The sequence below is a fragment of the Mirounga leonina genome, unplaced genomic scaffold (genome assembly GCF_011800145.1).
Source record: "Mirounga leonina isolate KUSES-001 unplaced genomic scaffold, KU_Mleo_1.0 Mir_82, whole genome shotgun sequence".
Lineage (NCBI taxonomy): Eukaryota > Metazoa > Chordata > Mammalia > Carnivora > Phocidae > Mirounga > Mirounga leonina.
Window position 1 is genome coordinate 9,949,558 of NW_023270825.1, and position 21,783 is coordinate 9,971,340.

At 37.3% G+C, this 21,783-nt stretch overlaps 1 protein-coding gene across 1 annotated transcript in view; it reads right to left on the bottom strand.

The window, feature by feature from the left end:
* PPP4R4 (protein phosphatase 4 regulatory subunit 4) overlaps nt 1–21,783 on the bottom strand; it is a 103,169-nt gene that overhangs the window by 21,031 nt on the left and 60,355 nt on the right. Inside the window, exons 8-16 of the mRNA XM_034992381.1 lie at nt 20,327–20,448; nt 18,159–18,281; nt 16,983–17,152; nt 16,529–16,648; nt 13,505–13,582; nt 12,141–12,224; nt 11,358–11,540; nt 4,342–4,447; nt 2,739–2,886 (exon numbers count right to left, since the gene is read on the bottom strand). Coding sequence (XP_034848272.1) covers nt 2,739–2,886; nt 4,342–4,447; nt 11,358–11,540; nt 12,141–12,224; nt 13,505–13,582; nt 16,529–16,648; nt 16,983–17,152; nt 18,159–18,281; nt 20,327–20,448 — 1,134 coding nt within the window. The remainder of the gene's footprint in view (nt 1–2,738; nt 2,887–4,341; nt 4,448–11,357; nt 11,541–12,140; nt 12,225–13,504; nt 13,583–16,528; nt 16,649–16,982; nt 17,153–18,158; nt 18,282–20,326; nt 20,449–21,783) is intronic.

Sequence of the window (21,783 nt, forward strand, 5' to 3'; positions counted from 1 at the left end):
CACGTGGTCATAGAGGGTTTCAGTGAAGGTTTCACTGAAAAGATGTGATTTAAGCAAAGCCTTAAAGAAAATGAGGGAACAAGTAATGTGAACATCTGGAGAAGAGCATTACAGGCAGGGGCCTGCAGTAGCGCAAATGCCCTACAGGGGGAGCTTGCCTTGGCTGTCACCCCATATTGGCCCAAACTTGCAACAGGAGGCCAGCTCGTTCAGGGCCTTGTAGGCCACGGCATGGAGCCTGGCTTTTCCTTTGAGCACCATAAGAAGCCATGGAGAATTTTGCACAGAGGAGTGAAGTGATCTGACTTAACGTGTTGGAAGGGTCATCTGACTACTGGTCTGAGAGGAGCCTGTAGATGGTCGGGGACAGAGGGAAACAACAGGGAGGCTCTAGTAGTAATTCAGGCAGGAGAGGGTGGCCACCTGAACTAGCGTGGTAGCAGTCAGGTGGCGAGCAGTGGTTGGACTCAGTATCTTTGCAAGCAGCAGGATGTGCTGAGGAACTGCAGCTGGAGTGGCAGAAAGGGGGTAAGGTTTTGACCTGAGCAGGTAGCAAGATGCAGTGGTTATTGGCTCAGATGGAGACCACTGCAGAAGGAGCAAGGGTGGGTGTGGGTGCAGGAGACGGGGATTTACTTTTGGACAGACTGAATCTGAGGTGCTTGTGGGACATGCCATGGAAATGCTCAGGGGGCAGCTAGCTCAACGTGGCTCCCGTCCAGGATGGACGTCCATGCTGGAGACATATCGTCAGGAATCTTCAGCACACAGATGATATGCAAGCCATGAGACTGGACAGATCACTGGGGCCATATATGCAGTTTGAGAAGAAAAGATAAAAGCAGAGACTGTAGGCACCATCCCAGGCGATACCGCATGGATAAGGAAGCAACACGCAGACTGAAGAATGCCAGAGAGGGGAGAGGCAATCCAGGGAAGAACAGAAGAGGCAGTGCAGAAAATGCTCTGCTTCGCTAAGCTACTTCTCTATCGCTCTGCCAGGGCTGGTTTTAGAGAGGGATGCTAGGCGGTTGCTTATGTTTTGGCTGCTGTATTCATTCATTCATCTGAGTGCTCTCCAGATACTATTTTTTTACTCCTATGCCAAACCTGAGACAACCAAGTCCCATTCCTAGAGTTTCCAGAATGCTTTGTCAGCTAAGCTTACAGTTGAGGATTCTTCATACACCATAAGATTTGCTTTTTATTCAAGCGAAAAGGCGAAAGAGGCTCTTCTCCAGAATTTTCAGCTCCGTCCATAGCAATAATGGTCTCAAACTCATTCAGAGCTCACCACGGATCCTGGGGATGCTGTCTCTAAATTAAGAGGCCCCAGTTGCCCCAAAGAGAATTTTTTTGCATTTTCCTTTGAATACCAGTAGTCTTTCCAGCCTTCATATTATCTAGACTCAGTGAATTCAAATTTTAAACATTCACTTAAGGAAAAACAGAAACAACAGGCTATGCATACTTCATTCTTCATAACTCAAGGCAGGTCTAGAAAACCTATATTCAACAGAAGGTACAGAAAGCCATAGTGCTGATTTATCTCTGTGAGAATCCTGGGCCCATGAGATTATAAAGATTTTAAGATTAGGTATCACACCTTTCTGGTAATCTAAATTCTTTACGTACATTATCTCAGGTATTTATCCGTCAGAACACCCTATGAATTGGGTAACTAAGGAAATCAGTGTGCAGAGAGATTATGTAACTTGCCCAAAGACACACAGCTAGTAGAGAGCTGGAAATCAGCTCAGGTGGTGTGGCTTGAAACCTTCCTCCTACCTGCATGATCCCACCACTCTTGCCTGTGATGGCTTTCACTCTATCTACACATCTCTATTCAGTTGGGCAAACACTTTTGTATCCAAAAGCTAATTAGTATATGGTGTTGCTGGACCCATTTGTTGGGCTGGCAGCTGCCCAGGCAGAAGAGTGGAAACCAAGACAAATTGCTATGCAATGATCTCTTACCCCCCAAAATAACCAATCCTCATGGAGCAATGTTCAATTAATCTTCATTTCGTTTTTGAATTGGCAGGTTGCTTTCTCTTAGGGCCAGTGCTATGCTTTTAAGTCATATTGACCTGGGTAAAGATGATTTCATTTCCTTTCAAATAATTTTTGTCAACTGCTTGGTAAGTGATAGTTCATCACACTGGGAGCTGTTTTTCTAGAGTCACAACTTTAATTTGCAAAATGTTAACAACGTAGTTAGGTTCATTAGTGATTTAGCACAGATAAGATGCACAAAATACTGAAGCCAGTGCAGTGGCATTTTCTGTATTTTCTTACACTGAAAATATAAAACAAAAGCCAATCTCTTGATTGCCCCTAAAAATGGACAGAACTTCGCCAAGCCAACTTTGAGCTATTTTTTCTTTAGTCTTAGAAGATCCATAAATTAAGAATATCTACTCAACCTTCTCCTGATGTCAATGTGTGTATCCAAGTGTCAGGAGAAGCCTGCCAGTCTGGCTTTGACTACTGCCCTCTCAACCCATTAAACAAAAGACCTGGGACAGTTAAAAAAAGATTATGCTTCCAAGTCCTACTGAGGCTCATTAACTAGGACTACTAGGAATTTCAAAGTAAGTATAAATTATTTACTTGTCTTTTTAAACTGACTATGAAAAAGATTTTGCATGTTCATTATATTAGATAAGTAGATATATTATAGAAGATAAATTTAAAAGTACAATTTTTTCAAGTATTATCTTGGATTGGTACCATACCTCACATTTGCCACAGGATCATGTGTCAGTTCAATAGCAGGTAGAAAGAAATATTTACAGAAAAATGATTTGGAAAAGATCTCTATAATAAATTCACAGGTATCCAAAAATCGAAGTCTATTCCAATAACTTTTTCCTTGGCCCAGTTCTAGAAACAACAATAACAAAAAAGAGAAGTTTAATTTTTCCTACACGAAATTATATGTGACAAAATCAAACACACAAAATCCATGACAGGTTTCTTTGTATCCACAATTGTTTAGCAAATACAAGAGGTAAGAGAAAAAAATCATATTATACACTCCAGATTTGTAGACTTCCAAAATAATGACATCTCAAAAACCAGAAAAAATATGTAATTTTTAAGTACTGAATATATAAACTATTTTTGATCACCCATTATGTGCTGAGTACTTTAAACGTATTATCACATTTAATCCTAAAAAGCAATCCAATGGAATAAGCATAGATTTATCCTCCTGAGAGGAGATTCAGAGGTTAAAGTCACAGAGCTGGCTGGTGCAGAGTTGGAATTCAAATGCAAGTTTGTATAATTTCAAACTTTGAAGTTATATTTGATCAATCAAATTAACTATTTTCTTTGTCTCATTTTCATAAGAATGCTCTGAAGTGGTTTAAGTCATATGTAAACACTGTATTACTGGCAATAATTCAGGTTAACATTTAAAGGATTATTTTCTCCCTAATTACACAAATGTTCAAAAGCAAAATTCTTAGTATTTAAATCCAAACAGAATCTCGTTACAAAATAAAACTGATTCTAAATGTGTGGTCCTATCACTGAAAAATGAAAATTAAAGTAGAGTAAAAAAGAGAAAGATTAAAGTATACCAAGCATAATTTTTCTTAAATAGAATTTTATATACTCTAATTTTTTGAAAAGTGGTGATTCATACTTAAAATGGTAAACTCCAGTAACTAGAAAATCCCATTACCTACCTATGCTGGAAAACAGAGTTTAATAAAAACATTAAGACACTATGGTCAAAGCAAGTATACAGTAATTAAAAAGGATATATAAGTGTGTGCCACTGTTTCTAGAATTAACACTCCAACTAAAGGTTTTTATTTTGATTTTAGCCCTTAGTAAATTAAAATAAATTTGCATTTGTTAATTGACTTAATTTTTTTAAGACATGAACCACCTAGGCTTACCATTCATATTTATGTGTACTATCAACTCTACTCAAGGAAACAAACCAAAAACCCCCTCATTCTGTTAATATTTAAAATAAAAACATAAAATAAATGACTACATTCATGGATATTCTACTCACATTTTAGTTCCAAATGCTATTTCATCAGGGTAGAAACTAGACTTTCAACATAAATTTAATTTCTCAAGTGTAGAAACTCACTAAAGGAGGCCCAGACCAATTATTACTTCCATTCATCACAGACTGATCCTGTCATATAGATTGCTAAAACCAAAAAAAATTAACCTACAAAACTCAAAGACAAACACACTCCAGGTATTTACCAATATCAGCTTAACTATTCATGGCAAAATTGATAAAGTCAGTCAGAGCTAACTAAGGCCAGTTTACTTTGTTTTTCAAAATGAGAGGCAATGATTACTTACGTTCAATTAATTTTTGAATGACCTCATGTCTCTGTTCTTGTTTACGATTATAACGCAGAAAAATGCATAGAGTTCGTGAAGCTGCCTTTTGAACAGGCAAGACATTCTTAAAGAAATAGGTAAGAAAGACAATTAAATCAATCTAATAGCATAATTTTGCTCCACAAATCAATTTTCAGTTTTGGCTAAAAGCAAGAGCAATGTTGTCTGCCTCTCAGATCACTGTGTTAGTGTCTTCATAATTTAATGTTAATATCACTCAGGCAAATCAACCTAAGTATCACATTACAAAGTTAATGTAGTTTGGCACAGTCATTTTCAAATCATCCCGATCTGATTTATATTTGACTATCCTTTCTCTGCCACTTCAGCTTAAGTGACATTCTCCCCCAATACCTCTCAGCCACCCACTCTCTTAGCCATTCCCTGGACAAGTATTTGCAAGAACATGCCCTGTGTCAGATACATCACCAAAAATGTGCCACTTCTAAAATAGAAACCTAGAGATCCCATGATCAGGTATACTTTTCAATCTTTCTGGTTTGCTTCTGCCTCTTCTGCCTCAGTGTCATTCATTGAGATCCCTGGTCCATACCACAGATAAAACTTAGAATCCAAGGGACACCATCTCAGTAACTCTTACTAGTGTTCTATATACTCCTTTGTCTTCTGAATTTCTGTCACACCACTGGGCACAATTAATTAATTTTAAATGAATTCAATCATCTATCTTTCCTGGGTTTGGGTTCAGGTTACATATTAGAGAAAAATCTCTCAACCAGATATATTATGTCCAGTATAAAATTCATGTTCACCATCTTGGCTTACATAAAAATACTATAATATTTAACTCTTGAAGATTCAGAGTATTATAGTGCTATTATAGGATCCTTGAAATTCAAGTAAAATAAAACTTTACATTGCTGGGAGTGTGTTGCCTGCTACCTCCTCTCGTGTTTTATACAAGCTATTTCTCACTATTGAGTATTATTCTGTGCATTTTTAATGTGTTAAATGTAAAAGGAGAATATTCACTATGAATTAGAACAGAAAGTTTAAGAAATGTGCATAAACAGAAGCATCACAGGAATTTTAAAAAATGAATTTTAGATAAATGAACTAAATAAAAACATGTTATTCTTTTCTTTCATTTTGTGTATTCTAACAGAATTTCAAACACATAAATACTAGTCATATGAAAATATGTATATTTTGGGTTTTGGTGCTATTGTAATGGAATCGATTCTCTAATTTTTCTTTCTACAGTTGCATTGCTAGTGTATAAAAAAGCAACTGATTTCTGTGCACTGATTTTTTTTAAAGGTTTTATTTTATTTATTTGAGAGAGAGTGAGAGTGAGAGAGCACAAGAGGGGCTAGGGTCAGAGGGAGAAGCAGACTCCCTGCCGAGCAAGGAGCCTGATGCGGGACTTGATTCCGGGACTCCCAGATCATGACCTGAGCCGAAGGCAGTCGCTTAACCAACTGAGCCACCCAGGCGCCCTTTGTGCATTGATTTTGTATCCTGCCACATTACTGAAATTGCTGTATGAGTTCTAGTAATTTGGGGGTGGAATCTTTTGGGTTTTCCACATAAGGTATCATGTCATCTGCAGAGAAAGAGTTTGACTTCTTCTTTGCCAATTTGAATACCTTTTATTTCTTTTTGTTGTCTGATTGCTGTTGTTAGGACTTCTACTACTATGTTGAACAATAGTGGCAGGAATGGGCATCCTTGACATGTTCCTGATCTTAAGGGAAAGGCTCTCATCTTTTCCCCATTGAGGATGATATTCGCTCTGAGTTTTTCACAGATGGATTTTATGAACTTGAGGAATGTTCCCTCTATCCCTATACTCTGAAGAGTTTTAATCAGGAAAGGAAGATACCTCGGAATAAACCTAACCAAAGAGGTAAAGGATCTATACTCTAGGAACTACAAAACACTCATGAAAGAAATTGAAGAAGACACCAAAAGATGGAAAAACATTCCACGCTCATGGATCAGAAGAATAAACATTGTTAAAATGTCTATGCTACCCAGAGCAATCTATACCTTCAATGCCATCCCGATCAAAATTCCAATGACATTTTTCAAAGTGCTGGAACAAACAACCTAAAATCTGTATGGAATCAGAAAAGACCCCGAATCGCCAAGGAAATGTTGAAAAAGAAAAACAAAGCTGGGGACATCATGTTGTCTGATTTCAAGCTATACTGCAAAGCAGTGATCACCAAGACAGCATGGTACTGGCACAAAAACAGACATATAGACCAATGGAACAGAATAGAGAGCCCAGATATGGACCCTCAACTCTATGATCAAATAATCTTCAACAAAGCAGGAAAAAATATGCAATGGAAAAAAGACAGTCTCGTCAATAAATGGTGCAGGGAAAATTGGACAGCTATATGCAGAAGAATGAAACTCGACCATTTTCTAACACCATACACAAAGATAAACTCAAAATGGATGAAAGACGTCAATGTGTGACAGGAATCCATCAAAATCCTAGTGGAGAACATAGGCAGTAACCTCTTCGACATCGGCCACAGCAACTTCTTTCAAGATACATCTCCAAAGGCTAGCGAAGCAAAAGCAAAAATGAACTTTTGGGACTTTGTCAAGATAAAAAGCTTCTGCACAGCAAAGGAAACAGTCAAGAAAACAAAGAGGCAACCCACAAAATGGGAGAAGATATTTGCAAATGACACTACAGACAAAGCGCTGATTTTTCAAGTCGAAAATGGGCAGAAGACATGAACAGACACTTCTCCAAAGAAGACGTATGAATGGCTAACAGACACATGAAAAAATGTTCATCATCATTAGCCTTCAGGGAAATCCAAATCAAAACCACATTGAGATATTACCTTACACCGGTTAGAATGGCAAAAATTGACAAGGCAAGAAACAACAAATGTTGGAGAGGTTGTGGAGAAAGGGGAGCCCTCTTCCACTGTTGGTGGGAATGCAAATTGGTACAGCCACTTTGGAAAACAGTGTGGAGATTCCTCAAGAAATTAAAAATAGAGCTACCCTATGACCCAGCAATTGTACTACTGGGTATTTACCCCAAAGACATAGATGTAGCAAAAAGAAGGGCCACATACACCCCAATGTTCATAGCAGCAATGTCTGCAATAGCCAAACTGTGGAAAGAGCGAGATGCCCTTCAACAGATGAGTGGATAAAGAAGATGTGGTCCATATATACAATGGAATACTACTCAGCCATCAGAAAGGATAAATACCCAACTTTTAACGTCAACATGGATGGGACTGGAGGAGATTATGCTAAGTGAAAGAAGTCAAGCAGAGAAAGTCAATTATCATATGGTTTCACTTATTTGTGGAGCATAAGGAATAGCATGGAGGACATTAGAAGGAAAGGAAAAAGGAAGGGGGGGAATCGGAGGGAGAGACGAACCATGAGAGACTATGGACTCCAAGAAACAAACTGAGGGTTTTAGAGGGGAGGGGGGTTGGGGGATGGGTTAGCCCGGTGATGGGTATTAAGGAGGACACGTACTGCATGGAGCAGTGGGTGTTATACGAAAGCAATGAATCATGGATCACTACATCAAAAACTAATGATGCATTGTATGGTGACTAACATAACATAATAAAACAAAATAAAAATTTTAAAAATATGTATATTTTGTACCTCACAGTATAACATAAGTTATCTTTTGGGCCAGAAATCAGAGATAAATGTAATCATATCAAAAACACGTAGAGCCAGCCTGAATAAGGTGTGACAATTGGAGCACAACAATAATGACCACAGTTGATTAAAACAATATTTAATATTAGAGAATGAGCCTGAAAGAGAGAACAAAACCAACACAGAACTCAGTTGTCACCATTGGAAGTGGTTCCTACACCAACTCCTAGCTCTGGAAATTGATCATAGGAGGAAAAAACTAAAGATTACCTGAGGAAATATATTTCAGCATAATCAGATTAGCCACATGGATGAAGTAAAGCATCTCTTCATAGAAGAATGCCATGAAAAATGCAGAAGTGATAGAATTTTTAAAAATCACTCCTCTGCAAGTTCTAATATAAACAGATTCAGGAAGGATCATCAGTGGATGCTAAACCTAATGGGTATAAGGTTGATGAAAACTGGTGTTCAGAGTGTTCAAAGTGTCAGCTTCCGATTACAGTGCACCTTGCAAGGGAAAAACATAATTTTGCAGTGGGCTGATACAACGGTCACCACTGGAGAACCACTCTGAGCTCACTTACAGAGGAACACGTGTCCAGAGATGATGCGACATAAAGTACAAAGCAGCATCTGTGAAGTATTCTTGCCAAAAATGTTTAACCTAAAATTCAGCAAGTCTTTAGATCTAATTTTCCGTTTACAAGAAATACTGAGAGTAGGTGAACAAGCTAACACCGTGAAACAGCAATCTGACAAATTCAGAATTGGAATATTCTACAGGATGATGAAGTCTCTTCCACAATTCAATGTCATGAAAAAGTGGGAAAAGGGAGAAAGGGAGTCTGTTCTGAATTAAAAGACAATTAAGAGTTGTAACAGTCAAAGGCAATAGCCAAAGGATCTTAATTGGATCCTATTCGGAATAAAACAACTATAAAATATGTTTGGGGAACACAATGTGAACTACATGGATATGAAATGGTATTGAAGAATAACTGTCCATTTTGCAAAATGTAATGATTATACTGTGATTATATAGGAGAATGTCTTTTTTTTAGAGATGAACATTGAAATGTTTATAGAGATAAAATACAATGACATGTATAATTTAAAATTCCTCAGCACAATGAAATAGAAAAAGCGAATAATGGCAAAATGTTAACAATTGTTCGGTCTCACTGGGTTCTACATGAAGGTTCATCGCAGTATTTTCTTTGCCTCTCTGTAGCTTTAAAATTTTTTCACAACAAAAGAAAAAAAAGTTAATGTCATTCCTCAAAATCTTCTAAAGATTTTCCTTGTTTCAGAGAATACAAGCTAGATTCCACATCACGGACCAGGCACCCCCCTACCTCATCTCTCCACCACCTGCCACCTTAGCTTCCTTGCTCCTCACGCAACCACACTTTCTTTGCTCTTCTCGCTTGTCCTTCATCCACCTGGTAACTCCTTTACTTTGTTCAAGCCTCTGCATGAAGCATACTTGATCAGAAAGGATGTTTCCCTGACTGCTATCTCCACAATAGCATCCTACTACCTTTCTGTCATGTTCCTCATCCTCTACCCTGCTTTACTGTGCTTCACTGTACTTTTCACCCCTGACATACTCTAGATGTATGTTGCTTTACTGCCGGTCTCCAGTAGAATTTCAGGTTCTGTGATAATACACCCTTTGTCTCTTTTGTTCATTGTTGTATCCTGGTACCCAAAATATAGTAGTGCTTGGCACATAGTAAGCACTCAATAAATTTTGCTGAATGAATGAATTATGACCATTAGGTGTGGAATTAAAAATATAAATCTTTCTTTTCTCCAGAACATCCTCTTTGATCACGGAAAATGTGCTATAATAATCATGTATCTCCTTTTAACTGTGGAATTACTGCCTTGTAAAAGAAAATAGTAAAACAATCTCTTAGGCTTACAGGTACTCTGTTTGCACTCTATGTTGTAAATCATTTCTCTTTCTTGATAAGAGAAGTTAAAATATGGAATAATTATATATTCTTAAGCTCTGTAAACACAGCATGCCTACTAACTCATCACACTGAGATAAACAATTAAGATCAAACCACAGCACTTACCAGCATCTGTAAATATATCACTCATCCTGTTGTATTATGTATCCTGATACCACCACCCTTTAGAACACAAGCTCTGTTAAGAGAAGGAGTCTGTCTGTCTTATCCACTCCTGTATCCCTCCCTCCTCAAACAGTGCCTGACACATAGCAGGTACTCAAATAGGTAATTTCTGAATAAAATAATTCATTAATTCTGCTCAATTTTATGTAAATTTCCTATGTGGCACACTCATGCACTGTCCTCTGATAAGGGAGTCACTGATGTCATTTCTTAAGACTATTACAGCTATAATGTAACCTTCATGCTCTAGGCTTTGCTTTGATGAATGAAATTAACCTGCAGAGTGTCAGTTCATGAAATGTACGCCTGTATTCTTAAGTTGTAAATGACACCAATAACGTTATTTTTTTTCTTTTTAATCTTTGAAGCTAAACCTGATTTTGGTTTTCTGAAATGGCTACAAGATCTCATTATCTCCCTTTTATTGAGAACAATGACACTATTAAGCACTTTTTCAACAGTTTCTAAAACGTACATGTTATATGGAACTTTTTCATACTTCCAAAATGGTAGGAAGACATTCTATTAAATGTACAGTGAACTGTAGGCTAAATAAACCTCTGAAATTTTTGTGAAAAAGGTAGACAACTTACTCTCTGGGGGATGTGAGTACAAAACTTTTCCTTTTTTTTTTTTTTCTGCTTTTGACTCTAATTTTAAGGTTATCCATAGTAGGCCATCATGTTTTTAATATAAGCTTTATCTGTTACACAGCCACTTTTTAGAGGTATAAAAGAAAAAGCAACACCACTAAGATTTAGGGACTTACGGGATGTCTGGCAACATGGCATAGTTGAGGTCAGCTCTGAGGCCACGACACATAAAAGGTGGATATCAGAGCAAGAGGGACTTAGCAGTCGAGATCACAGACTCCAGCCAACCTGCCTTTTGAGAAGAACTATATCAAGTTTGAAGTGAATCTGTTTACACTCTCCTTGGCAACATATGGAAAAAGGGTAAGTAAAGGTACCACTTGTTCATTCTTCAACCCAGCTATGTAGACAATGTTCAAAAATAAGCATTACTGAAGAAGCACGGGGAAATCTGAGTTTCTCCCTCGGGGATCTGGGAGGATAACATCTTTCCAGGGCAAAATGGAATAAACAGAGTTTGTTGTACTATTTTGAGAATGGGGAGAATGTGGTAATCCCAAAATCAAGTGTGAGTTCAAAAGATTTAGATAAAAGGTACTGGGCTCACATTTGTCATCATGATGGTGAACATTCTTTGTAAGAAACGATAATAAATCTGATCACTTGATATGATATGCGGCAGACAGGCATATTTCTGTAGTAGCTTCTCATGAGTTCTCCATTTCAAGGAGGCTGCTGCTCGCTGCTCAGCAGCTGTGAGGGCTGGGATCAAGTCAGGCAGAGATGATAACTGAAAAAAAGCACATCAGAAGATTGATGATAATAAATCAACTGCAGCATTCAGTCAAACTATTCAGTCTTACGATACATTGGGGAGAGGTATATTCTCACTCACTTCAGAACCTAGGAGGATCTTAGTTGTCATAGGGAGATAATTATCTGGCAAAATCAAACACGTTTCAAAAAGATCCATAAGTAAAATTTACGGTCACTGAAAACAAAATTTTGAAATAGAGAATGGGACTCAATCCTTCTAACTAAAGTAAAATCTCTTGTATTTCGCTGTTGGAAAATTTTGACCTTCTACATTCCTACTCTTCTGTCCTCACCAGATGCTATTCTTAGAATAATAATTAATGCTAATAAAAACTGGAAATATGAATGTAAACTCCCAAGGACAATAAATAAGAATCATGGTAATGGAATAATTGTAGGGAAAATTCAGGCTGTTGAAGCTCCAAGAGACATTTACTAAGCTACCTGCTATTATGGGGCAAGCACTACTTTAAATGTTTTCCACACATTCTCTCATTGATTCCCCACAACAACTCTATATAGAGAAAGATCATATTTAAAACATTCAGGAACTTCTTTGATACATGGGATTTACCTTATTTTCTTGAATACTGCTTTCTCCACCAGTAGACATAAGTTCAAGGATTTCTGGAAGATGATCTATAAGAGCATCTAGTACCTTTCAATAGAGATATCAATTACTGTTATGGCAACTACTGTTTTTCTAATCTTAGGTTAGCCTCATATGTCAATTTCTGTGCAGAAATAGTATTATTTACCAAACAACATTTAGGGAGTTTCTATTTTCTTACGTTGCCATCTTCTTGCTGTAACATTTTAGAAAAATAATCAACTGCCTTGATCAAAACTACCTTTGAAAAGAGATTAGTATACCTGCCCCTTGATATTGTTCAAATAGTCTAGATCTGAGACAGCTACTTCCATACAACCAATATGCCAAAAAACTGCCTCTCAACTTTTAAAAAGCAATTTAAGTAAGATAACACCCTCAGCAATGTGTAACTATTGATGAGTTGAGCTAGCAGTCATTTGGGTGAACAGGATATACTAAATGCAGCACCAAAATAAAGTATTTCAGTTTTCCCAAATATATTCCCTAAACAATGCTGAGAGAAAAAAAAAAAAAAAGATGTAAAATGTGATATAAAATAGGATTGCAATTAAGTAAAATAAAAACTTTTTCATAGCAAAAAAAAAGAAAAACTTAAAAATATAACAAAACAGAAACAGTAATTGGAACTAAAGGTATCCTTTTGTTTGTCTACTTTTTGGCATGTCCTAAATTCTTAATAAACAAATATACAGGGGCGCCTGGGTGGCTCAGTTGGTTAAGCGACTGCCTTCGGCTCAGGTCATGATCCCGGGGTCCTGGGATCGAGCCCCGCGTCGGGCTCCCTGCTCTGCAGGAAGCTTGCTTCTCCCTCTCCCACTCCCCCTGCTCATGCTCTCTCTCTCTCTCTGTCTCGCTGTGTCTCTCTCTGTCAAATAAATAAAATCTTTTTTAAAAAAATCCAGATTCCTGGGGCGCCTGGGTGGCTCAGATGGTTAAGCGACTGCCTTCAGCTCAGGTCATGATCCCAGGGTCCTGGGATCGAGTCCCGCATCGGGCTCCCTGCTCTGCGGGGAGCCTGCTTCTCCCTCTCCCACTCCCCCTGCTTGTGTTCCCTCTCTTGCTGTGTCTCTCTCTGTCAAATAAATAAATAAATAAAATCTTAAAAAAAAAAAAAACAAATATACATATATATTTTAAAACTGAGTATTTTTTTAACGATCTCAATTTCCAGTCTATGATACAACTGCACCTTGTCTTGACGCTTTTGGGGCTAGTCAGCTGAAAGAATTCATGCAATTCCTAGGAAGTGTGGGGGAAGAGGGGAAGGGCATTGATAATATTCAGACTTAACATGAAGTAAAAACCAAAGAGTAAGAAGATATTACCTCCAGTGATTCATCTTGTAATAATGTTATTAATTCTTTATGTATTAAATATACTCCAGAATTCAGGAGTTTAGATACCTGAAATGCAACAATAAAGTCTCTCAGATTTAAAACTACTAGACATTTAAAGGTTATAATAATATTTTACAAAACACATCCCTGTTAGATACTTCTTCTAAAATGAAACTAGGTTACAACATAAATGTAAAAATTAGATTTCTAAAAAATTAATTGCATAGAAAACCAGCTTTTTAGCCTGCTTTGTAGCACTCTGGAGTGTGGACACATGAGGGTGGGAATGTCAGTGCCCACATGGGCGTAGAAAGTACAGGATGGATTTATCAGTCATAATTTTCATTTCACAAGCAGTAAGTCCATGGACACCTCTAGCTCATATTTTAAAGTCTTACAGCAGTCAACAGGGTCTGACAGGACATATGAGCATTCATCCTGCTTCAGCGCCTCCCGAAGAGGGTAAGTACTACAGAAGGTCAGTGTGACACAGGGATAGAGGGGACTCCTAAGCAAGCAAGACACCGAAGATTTTTCCCATCAAAGACTTTAATCAGCACAAGAGGAGCTGGAAGGGTCTAATCTAGCTCCCCTGTGAACAGTCTTCTTTCTTCCTCCAGGCAAACTCAGAACCCACAATGGTAAATTCACCAGTTTCTACTTCATCTTTTTTTTTGCTTTTTCTTTTTTGGGCTTGGTGTTTTGTTTGTTTGTTTGTTTGTTTTTACATATTGGGCTTCTGGGTAAGATTTTATTTGCGGGGGAGGGAAGCTTCCTGGATAAAGAAAATGTTCTAAAAAACTTTGCTCTACAGGGCTGTTTCTGACTTGTTCAAAATATTTTCGAAATAATATGTTTCTGAAAAACAAGCATAAAGTTAGGACATGGTAAAATAACTATCAGAATTTAACAACAGCACTGTGAGAAAAACTTAAATCCACCAATGGATTCTCACTACTCAAAAGGATAAACCTAGACTAACAATCTATTTTATGGAGTATCAGTAACAGCCTACCTACATGGTATGATTGAGAGAACAGGGCAACTAGCCACCAAAGAGCTAGATCAATGATCCGAACTCACTCCTACCAGTGAAGTATTTTTATGGACACATTTCAGATGTTTATTTATAGGGTGTTAACATATTGTGTCCACTATAAAATACATAAAAAATGAAATATTAAAAGGATGAGATAAAAATGAACATAAGTAAAAACTCTAATATTATATAAATATTGCATTCTCAGATACTAACCTCATGGAACCATCTCTGGAGACCATTCATCTAACAGGCACGCACAGTAACCAAGACTACATGCCCACTTAATGCACAGTGGAGACAGAGTTCACTCAGCTAGCAGTGCCCTCTGTTCTTTCCCCTCCTCCAAAAGAATATTTCTACCACTATATTTACAAAGATGACTTAATTTTGCAACACTGGAATTATTTTAAATATTTATACCATTTAAAGGAAATATTTCCTAGATTTTGCACAGTGAACATTTCATTCATACCAGAAAAACTGTTAATGAAAAGAAGCAGAGACTTTCAGCCAACAGCCAAGAGTCTTAAGCAACATAATAATGATGTTATACGTACCTTGGGCACTTTGAGCTGATCTAACAATGCTCTGCTATGGAATACAGTGCAAGGAAGGGGCTGAAACCTTCTCATTGAGACTAAGAATATTTAGATACCTCTTATAAAGAAAGGAAATATTTTATTATACCACTTAAAAGAGATGTTTACGTTTTGAAGTTGCTAAGTTATAGTTTATACATCTTTACTGCAACTACAGCATACGTGTGCTTACTGGGAACCTCTAAGACATACCCAAATTTCAACCTCAAGTGTTAAACAATTAATAACATTCACCATAAAAGTTTAAATTCAGGGGTGCCTGGGTGGCTCAGTCGTTAAGCGTATGCCTTCAGCTCAGGTCATGATCCCAGGGTCCTGGGATGGAGCCTGCATCGGGCTCCAGCCCCGCATCAGGCTCCCTGCTCGGCGGGAAACCTGCTTCTCCCTCTCCCGCTCCCCCTGCTTGTGTTCCTGCTCTCGCTATCTCTCTCTCTGTCAAATAAATAAATAAAATCTTAAAAAAAAAAAAAAGTTTAAATTCACTTTTGCTCCTACATTACAGAGAGTTGCTGTAATAGGTGAACGTAACAGCTATGTTCATGAAACATGATCCATTTGCAGTAAAAACAATAAATGTAGGGAGCCTGGATGGCTCAGTCAGTTAAGCATCTGCCTACGGCTCACGTCATGATCCCAGGGTCCTGGGATTGAGCTCCCCTGCTCAGTGGGGAGTTGGCTTCTCCCTCTCCCCCTACCCCTCCCCCTGCTCATGCTCGCTCGGCTCTCTCTCTCAAATAAATAAAACCTTTAAAAAACAATAAATTTAAATAATCTCTCTCAATTTTCCATTTATTCTCAAGTTCTTGAGTTTAGACACAAAGTTAAATATAAATATTGTAAAGCCTATAAAAACTGATTTTACTTCCAAAGTTGCAATACCCATATTCATACCACAATGTCTGGCTTAAAGTAAGCACTTAGTACATGAATGGATTAATAAATGATAAATGAGGGCGCCTGGGTGGCTCAGTTGGTTAAGCGACTGCCTTCGGCTCAGGTCATGATCCCGGAGTCCCGGGATCGAGTCCCGCATCGGGCTCCCTGCTCAGCGGGGGGTCTGCTTCTCCCTCTGACCCTCCCCCTGCTTGTGTTCCCTCTCTCACTGTGTCTCTCTCTGTCAAATAAATAAAATCTTAAAAAAAAAATGATAAATGATTATAATGTGCTTATGTGAATGAATTCTATAAACATACTAAGAGAATTATGGGAATTTTAAAATAACATTTAGGACCACAATATGAAAGACATATGGAGCCCGTATCTTGTAATAAACCTTTATAAACAGAGGTGTACACAATATCAAAAAATCACCTAGTGTACATAGGTAGAATTAACAACCAATGTAAAGTCATTTCACTTCTTCAGACTTACTTCATAAAAGCAAATAGCAATAGTATATCTGACTGGTACTTCAGGGTCATGACAAAGGCAGAAGAATGTAGAATAGAGTTCCATGTGGAAGTTTTTAGGATCAACAAACACAATCATGGCCTGGTGGAGGTGGAAGGGAGAAGATGAGCGGGAAGGAGAGAAAAACATGCATTAGTACCTAATATTACAATCACTTCATTTATATTGAAATCATGTCCTTTGAACAATAATTTAGATAGAGATCATATTTGGAAGATCCAAATGCATGCATATAGTTCTGATTTATACATAAAGATAAATATAAATTATACCAATATTACTTAGTACCTACTGCATATACCAGACATAAGGCTAAGCAGGTGTCAAATATGGCCATACTTTTTAATGCTATCTATTCATATATTTTAGAGTTATAATCAAAATGTTTAGTCAGTACAAATACACAATTTGTTACCGGGAAGTTATAAGCACAGTTCTTCCGGACAGAAATATATTTCTTCTCCTGCTCTAGGATTTGGGGTGGAATCTGATTTTCATTGTGTCCATTTTCTTGTTGCAAACCCAATGTACAGAGTTTCTTATAAAACTCCAAAAATCTCAAGTGTTGATCTGGAGTAAAAATTCCTAAAACAAATGTAAAACCTTTGTTCAACATTTCAATTGAAAACAAAAATAAAGAGAGAAAAGCAAAGTACAATACATACATAATTGGAGCAAAATAGTCAAATAAATGGCTAAAGATCATAAATAAAAACAACAGAGGAAAGGGTACCTATCATGAAGAACTCCCAACAGGTCAATTGTTTCACCTTATGTTAATCTTAATAATATTTTAATTTTAATTTTGATAGTATAACCTACACAATGCAGGAATTACAACTGCATTAATTTCTACAGCATACATCATACCACAGACCAACAAGTCACTACAATAATAATACATCAGGGCCATTACTGCTATTTACTTATCATAAATATTCTAAAACAGTCTGCAGAAAAGACATGTATATGTTTCTGCAGAGAGGCGCTTAAAAACTCAATCTAAAGGATGGCAAAGTAAACTCAAAATATTTTTGATCAATGGATAGGAACTCATCATATACTGTAGTACTTACTTTCAACAGCCTGTTAAGAGTCTACAATATACATTTTTAAAAATGTTTTACTATGCCAGATGGTTCTAACTTAATTTATGCTTACATTAGTATAGAAAGCTAAGAACTGAGTAATATGTTCAAAATGCCAAGTTGTATTATGCTGATTCTAAGCTGAAACGCTCACATGATATATTACAGCAAATAGTTGATAAGGGTATACTTACTATGTACCAATAGTTAATATAAATGAGCTTCTATTATCATATGCCAACTGATACATAAGTATAAAATATTCAGAAATTTAAAGGGCCATGCCTACTTCATTCTGTCACTGTTCTTTCAAATAGGTTCTATTGGGGGAAAATCATTTTTCAATGTGTTCTAAATTATGCTATCAAAAATCTAAGGCCTCTTAAGATTTTACACACTTAAAGGATAGGTTTTACACCTGGAAAGCTGAAGTTTAGTGGCTGAGGTAAAAGAAAAAGGAAAAAATTATCTACAAATCTTGAAAATCTTAAGATATATCATACCATATAGTCCATGGCATAGTTTTCCTAAATGGAAAGATAAGGAAATAAGAATTGATTCATCTGCTTTGAAAGATTTTTCACAAAATGATTTCACTAAGGGAAGTATAGTTTGACTTCTGTCATCTGGAAAACAAAACAAAACAAAACATACTTCAGACCAATCACCCACACTGCACATGGAGAAATTAATATATACACACAGATCCCAGGAAGAAAAATTACTATGTTAGCCACATAGCAACAGAAAATTTCTGTCAGCAATGGTGGCAGAGCTGTGGGGGACAGAAGCAGTGAGAGGAAAGTTGAGATCATCAAAAACCTTAATGTCATGCGGAGGAGCTCAGACTTCAGTGCACCTGTTTACTGAATTTCTTCACTTTCACTTCTTAGAAGACACTTCCTTAAGAAGCAAATCGATTTTTTTTTTTTTTAAGTAGGCTCCACGCCTAGCACGGAGCCCAATGCAGGGCTTGAACTCACAACCCTGCAATCAAGACCTGAGCTGAAATCAAGAGTTGGACACCCAACTGACTGAGCCACCCAGGCGCCTCAGAAGTTAATTAATATTTTTAAATATATCTGCTGGCTATAAATTGCTGATATATCAGCAAAATTTACATCTTAATTCTAAAACTCTGAATTTCCCATAGTTCTCTTAAACTTTCAGAAATGCACCACTGCTTTATTAAGGGTCTGACAGGACTAAGTAAAATGCAGCAACGGGGTTATTAGTATTATTATTCTGGTTACTCTCACCACAGTTCAGTACCACAACTACTGTTTTAACTAAACAACATTCATTAGACAAACATTTATTGTATTTCGTACAGAACAAGCATTATATTAAGTAGAAGTAGAAAGAGGAGTAATACATGGTCTCTGAACTTGAGAAACTCAGACCAGCGAAGAAGTCAAACACAAAAACTATCATAAGACGATGTGATCACTATTTTCATAGTCGTCATAAGGCAGGGGTCTGCACATGTTTTTTGTAAATGTTCTAGGCTTCCCAGTGTATTTGTCATAACTAGTCTGTCACCACAACACAAAATCAGCTACAGACAATACATAACCACATGGGCATGGCTATGTTCCAATAAACTTTACTTACATAAACAGGGAGCAGCAGAATTTAGCCTGTAGACCATAGCTGGCCAACTCTTGGCATAAGACATTTAGAGAGATATCGGAGAGGAAACTGTATTTGCAATGAGCACTGAAGGAGATGTTGGTTAGGGGGAAAATAGAAGAAAAAAAAAAAACAGAGAGAAAAGAATACGCAGAAAAGCTAGAGGTGTGGGAGAATCGAATATGCCAAGGTAATGACAAGTGGTATTGGAGCATCGTGTACCAGGAATGGAAGGAATGTCAGGGAAAGCCGAGAACACAGGTCAGACCCAGATCTGTGATAACCGAGTGTGAGCAGTGAGGGGGAAGAGAGCAGAGAGGATGCCAAGGTTCCTAGACTGAATGCCCAGGGGTGCCCCATAATTAGGACAAGCAGATTCATTCATTTCTCTTTTCATGCATTATAGTTTTTCCTCCTCTGGCCCATCAGATAGCCTAAATTATTATTCTGTAGCAATCATACATAATTACTGTCCACACTGCAAAAATCTTTAACAGGCTCTCCTAGTTCAGGTAAAATGCTGTTAATCCAAGTAAATGTAATCCTATAATTACACAATAGAGTTTTGCACCAGAGTACTTGATATTTACTCCTCTAAACTTCACCATATCAACATGGTTAATGTTTACTAATAAATTAATGCCCAGCATTAGTCAAAGGTCTAGTCATACACTCACAGAGGAGCTGTCTTTGTGATTTGATTGACACAATGCTAAGAAATACCTCTGTACCCATTCCCACCCAAGTACCTCATCCCAGATTTCTCCTCCTATAGCCATGAGATTTCTAGCATTAAAATATTAAGGTAGGGAAACTAATTTAGACCTTGTTTTAGTCAGCATCTTTCCTAGGGCCAATTAGTTGAACAAGTTAGAGGCTAATTACCAAGCCAAATTCTTAGGAAGGGAGGCTTAATGTTCATCACAAAATCCGATGTAAGAAATTCTGTCCTTTATCGTCCTTTACTCCCTTATCAGTGATACAAAAGAGGGAAAAACACTGCTTTCAGAAGCAAAGATGTGTCTACATGTAGATTTACCTGTATCAAATACATCAAGCAGATTAACCAGAGTTTCAAAAGCTGCAAGACGCACACTGCTGCCTTCATCCCTAGAGAGTTCTATTAGTTCAGGGAGCACCACGCTTTTTGTAAGTTCTGTCCTGCACAGTAAGCAACAGAAGAAAATAAATCAATTCAATAAATTATAGCAAGAGCTTATTAAAAACAAGCCATGGTGCCAGGTGCTGTAGAAAATAGGAAAAATCACAGAGACGTGGCTCCTGCTGTCCAGAGGCTGGCAATCTGGTTGGAAAGCATGATAAAAACATAAGAAACAGTAATAGTAATTGTATAATTATTTAAATCAATTCTAGTTCCACCAGGATAATATTATTACCTACAGAGATCTTAATGACTAGACATTTATATTAAACTTTATAATCTCCTTAAAATTTTATTTATTTACTTTTCAGAGAGAGAGAGAGAGAGCACGAGCAGGGGGAGGGGCAGAGGGAGAGGGAGAAGCGGGCTTCCCGCCGAGCAGGGAGCCCGATGCGGGGCTCGATCCCAGCACCCTGGGATCATGACCTGAGCCGAAGGCAGCCGCTTAACCGACTGAGCCACCCAGGCTCCCCTAAGCTTTATAAATTTTAACATAGTTTTCCATTTTAAGCAACCAGCTAATGATCTGGACTAATGAGAAAAACTTCACAGTAGTGACTGTAGAAACCTTAACAAAATCTTTTTCTCTAGATTTCAAGGGATAAATTACTTCTTCATTCACCTAAAACGTAACATTACAGGAACTAATTTCTACATAGAATAATATAGGATACTAGCTGCTGCCTCTAAAAGAATGAAACACAATATACATGCTTTCAGGACACAGACAACATTTATAATATAATCACAAATGGTTCTTATTCAAGACTTTAAGTTTCTGCTTATTCACCCTAATAAGATGTTATTACAATGACACACACTGATAAAGTGGAGGCATATAACGTGGCCAGCTTTCTTGGACGCGTGATAGAAGATGGGATGAATTATAATTTGATAGAATACAAAACAGTCAATAAGGGCTGCACAATAGAGTTCTGTGGCGAACACAAAGACTCTAAGACATCAACGTCAAGCAGAAGGTTCTGCTATGATGGAAATGTTTGTAATTTAAAATACGGTCAGTATAACTGAGGAACTGAAGTTTTAATTTTATTTTACTTAATTTAAATAGCCAAACATGGCTAGTGCTACCATACTGGACAGCACACAGCTCGAAGGACTTGAGTGATTAGAGGGCCAAAAACTGTTTAAGGAATTAATCTATGAAAGGGGGCAAGGTGGTCAAAAAGGTGCAAACTTCCAGTTATTAAATAAATAAGTCGTGGGAATGAAATGTACAGCATAGTGAGTACAGGTAACAATATTGTATTGCATATTTGAAAGTTGCCAAATCTTAAAAGTCCTCATCATAAGAAAAAATATTCTGTAACTAT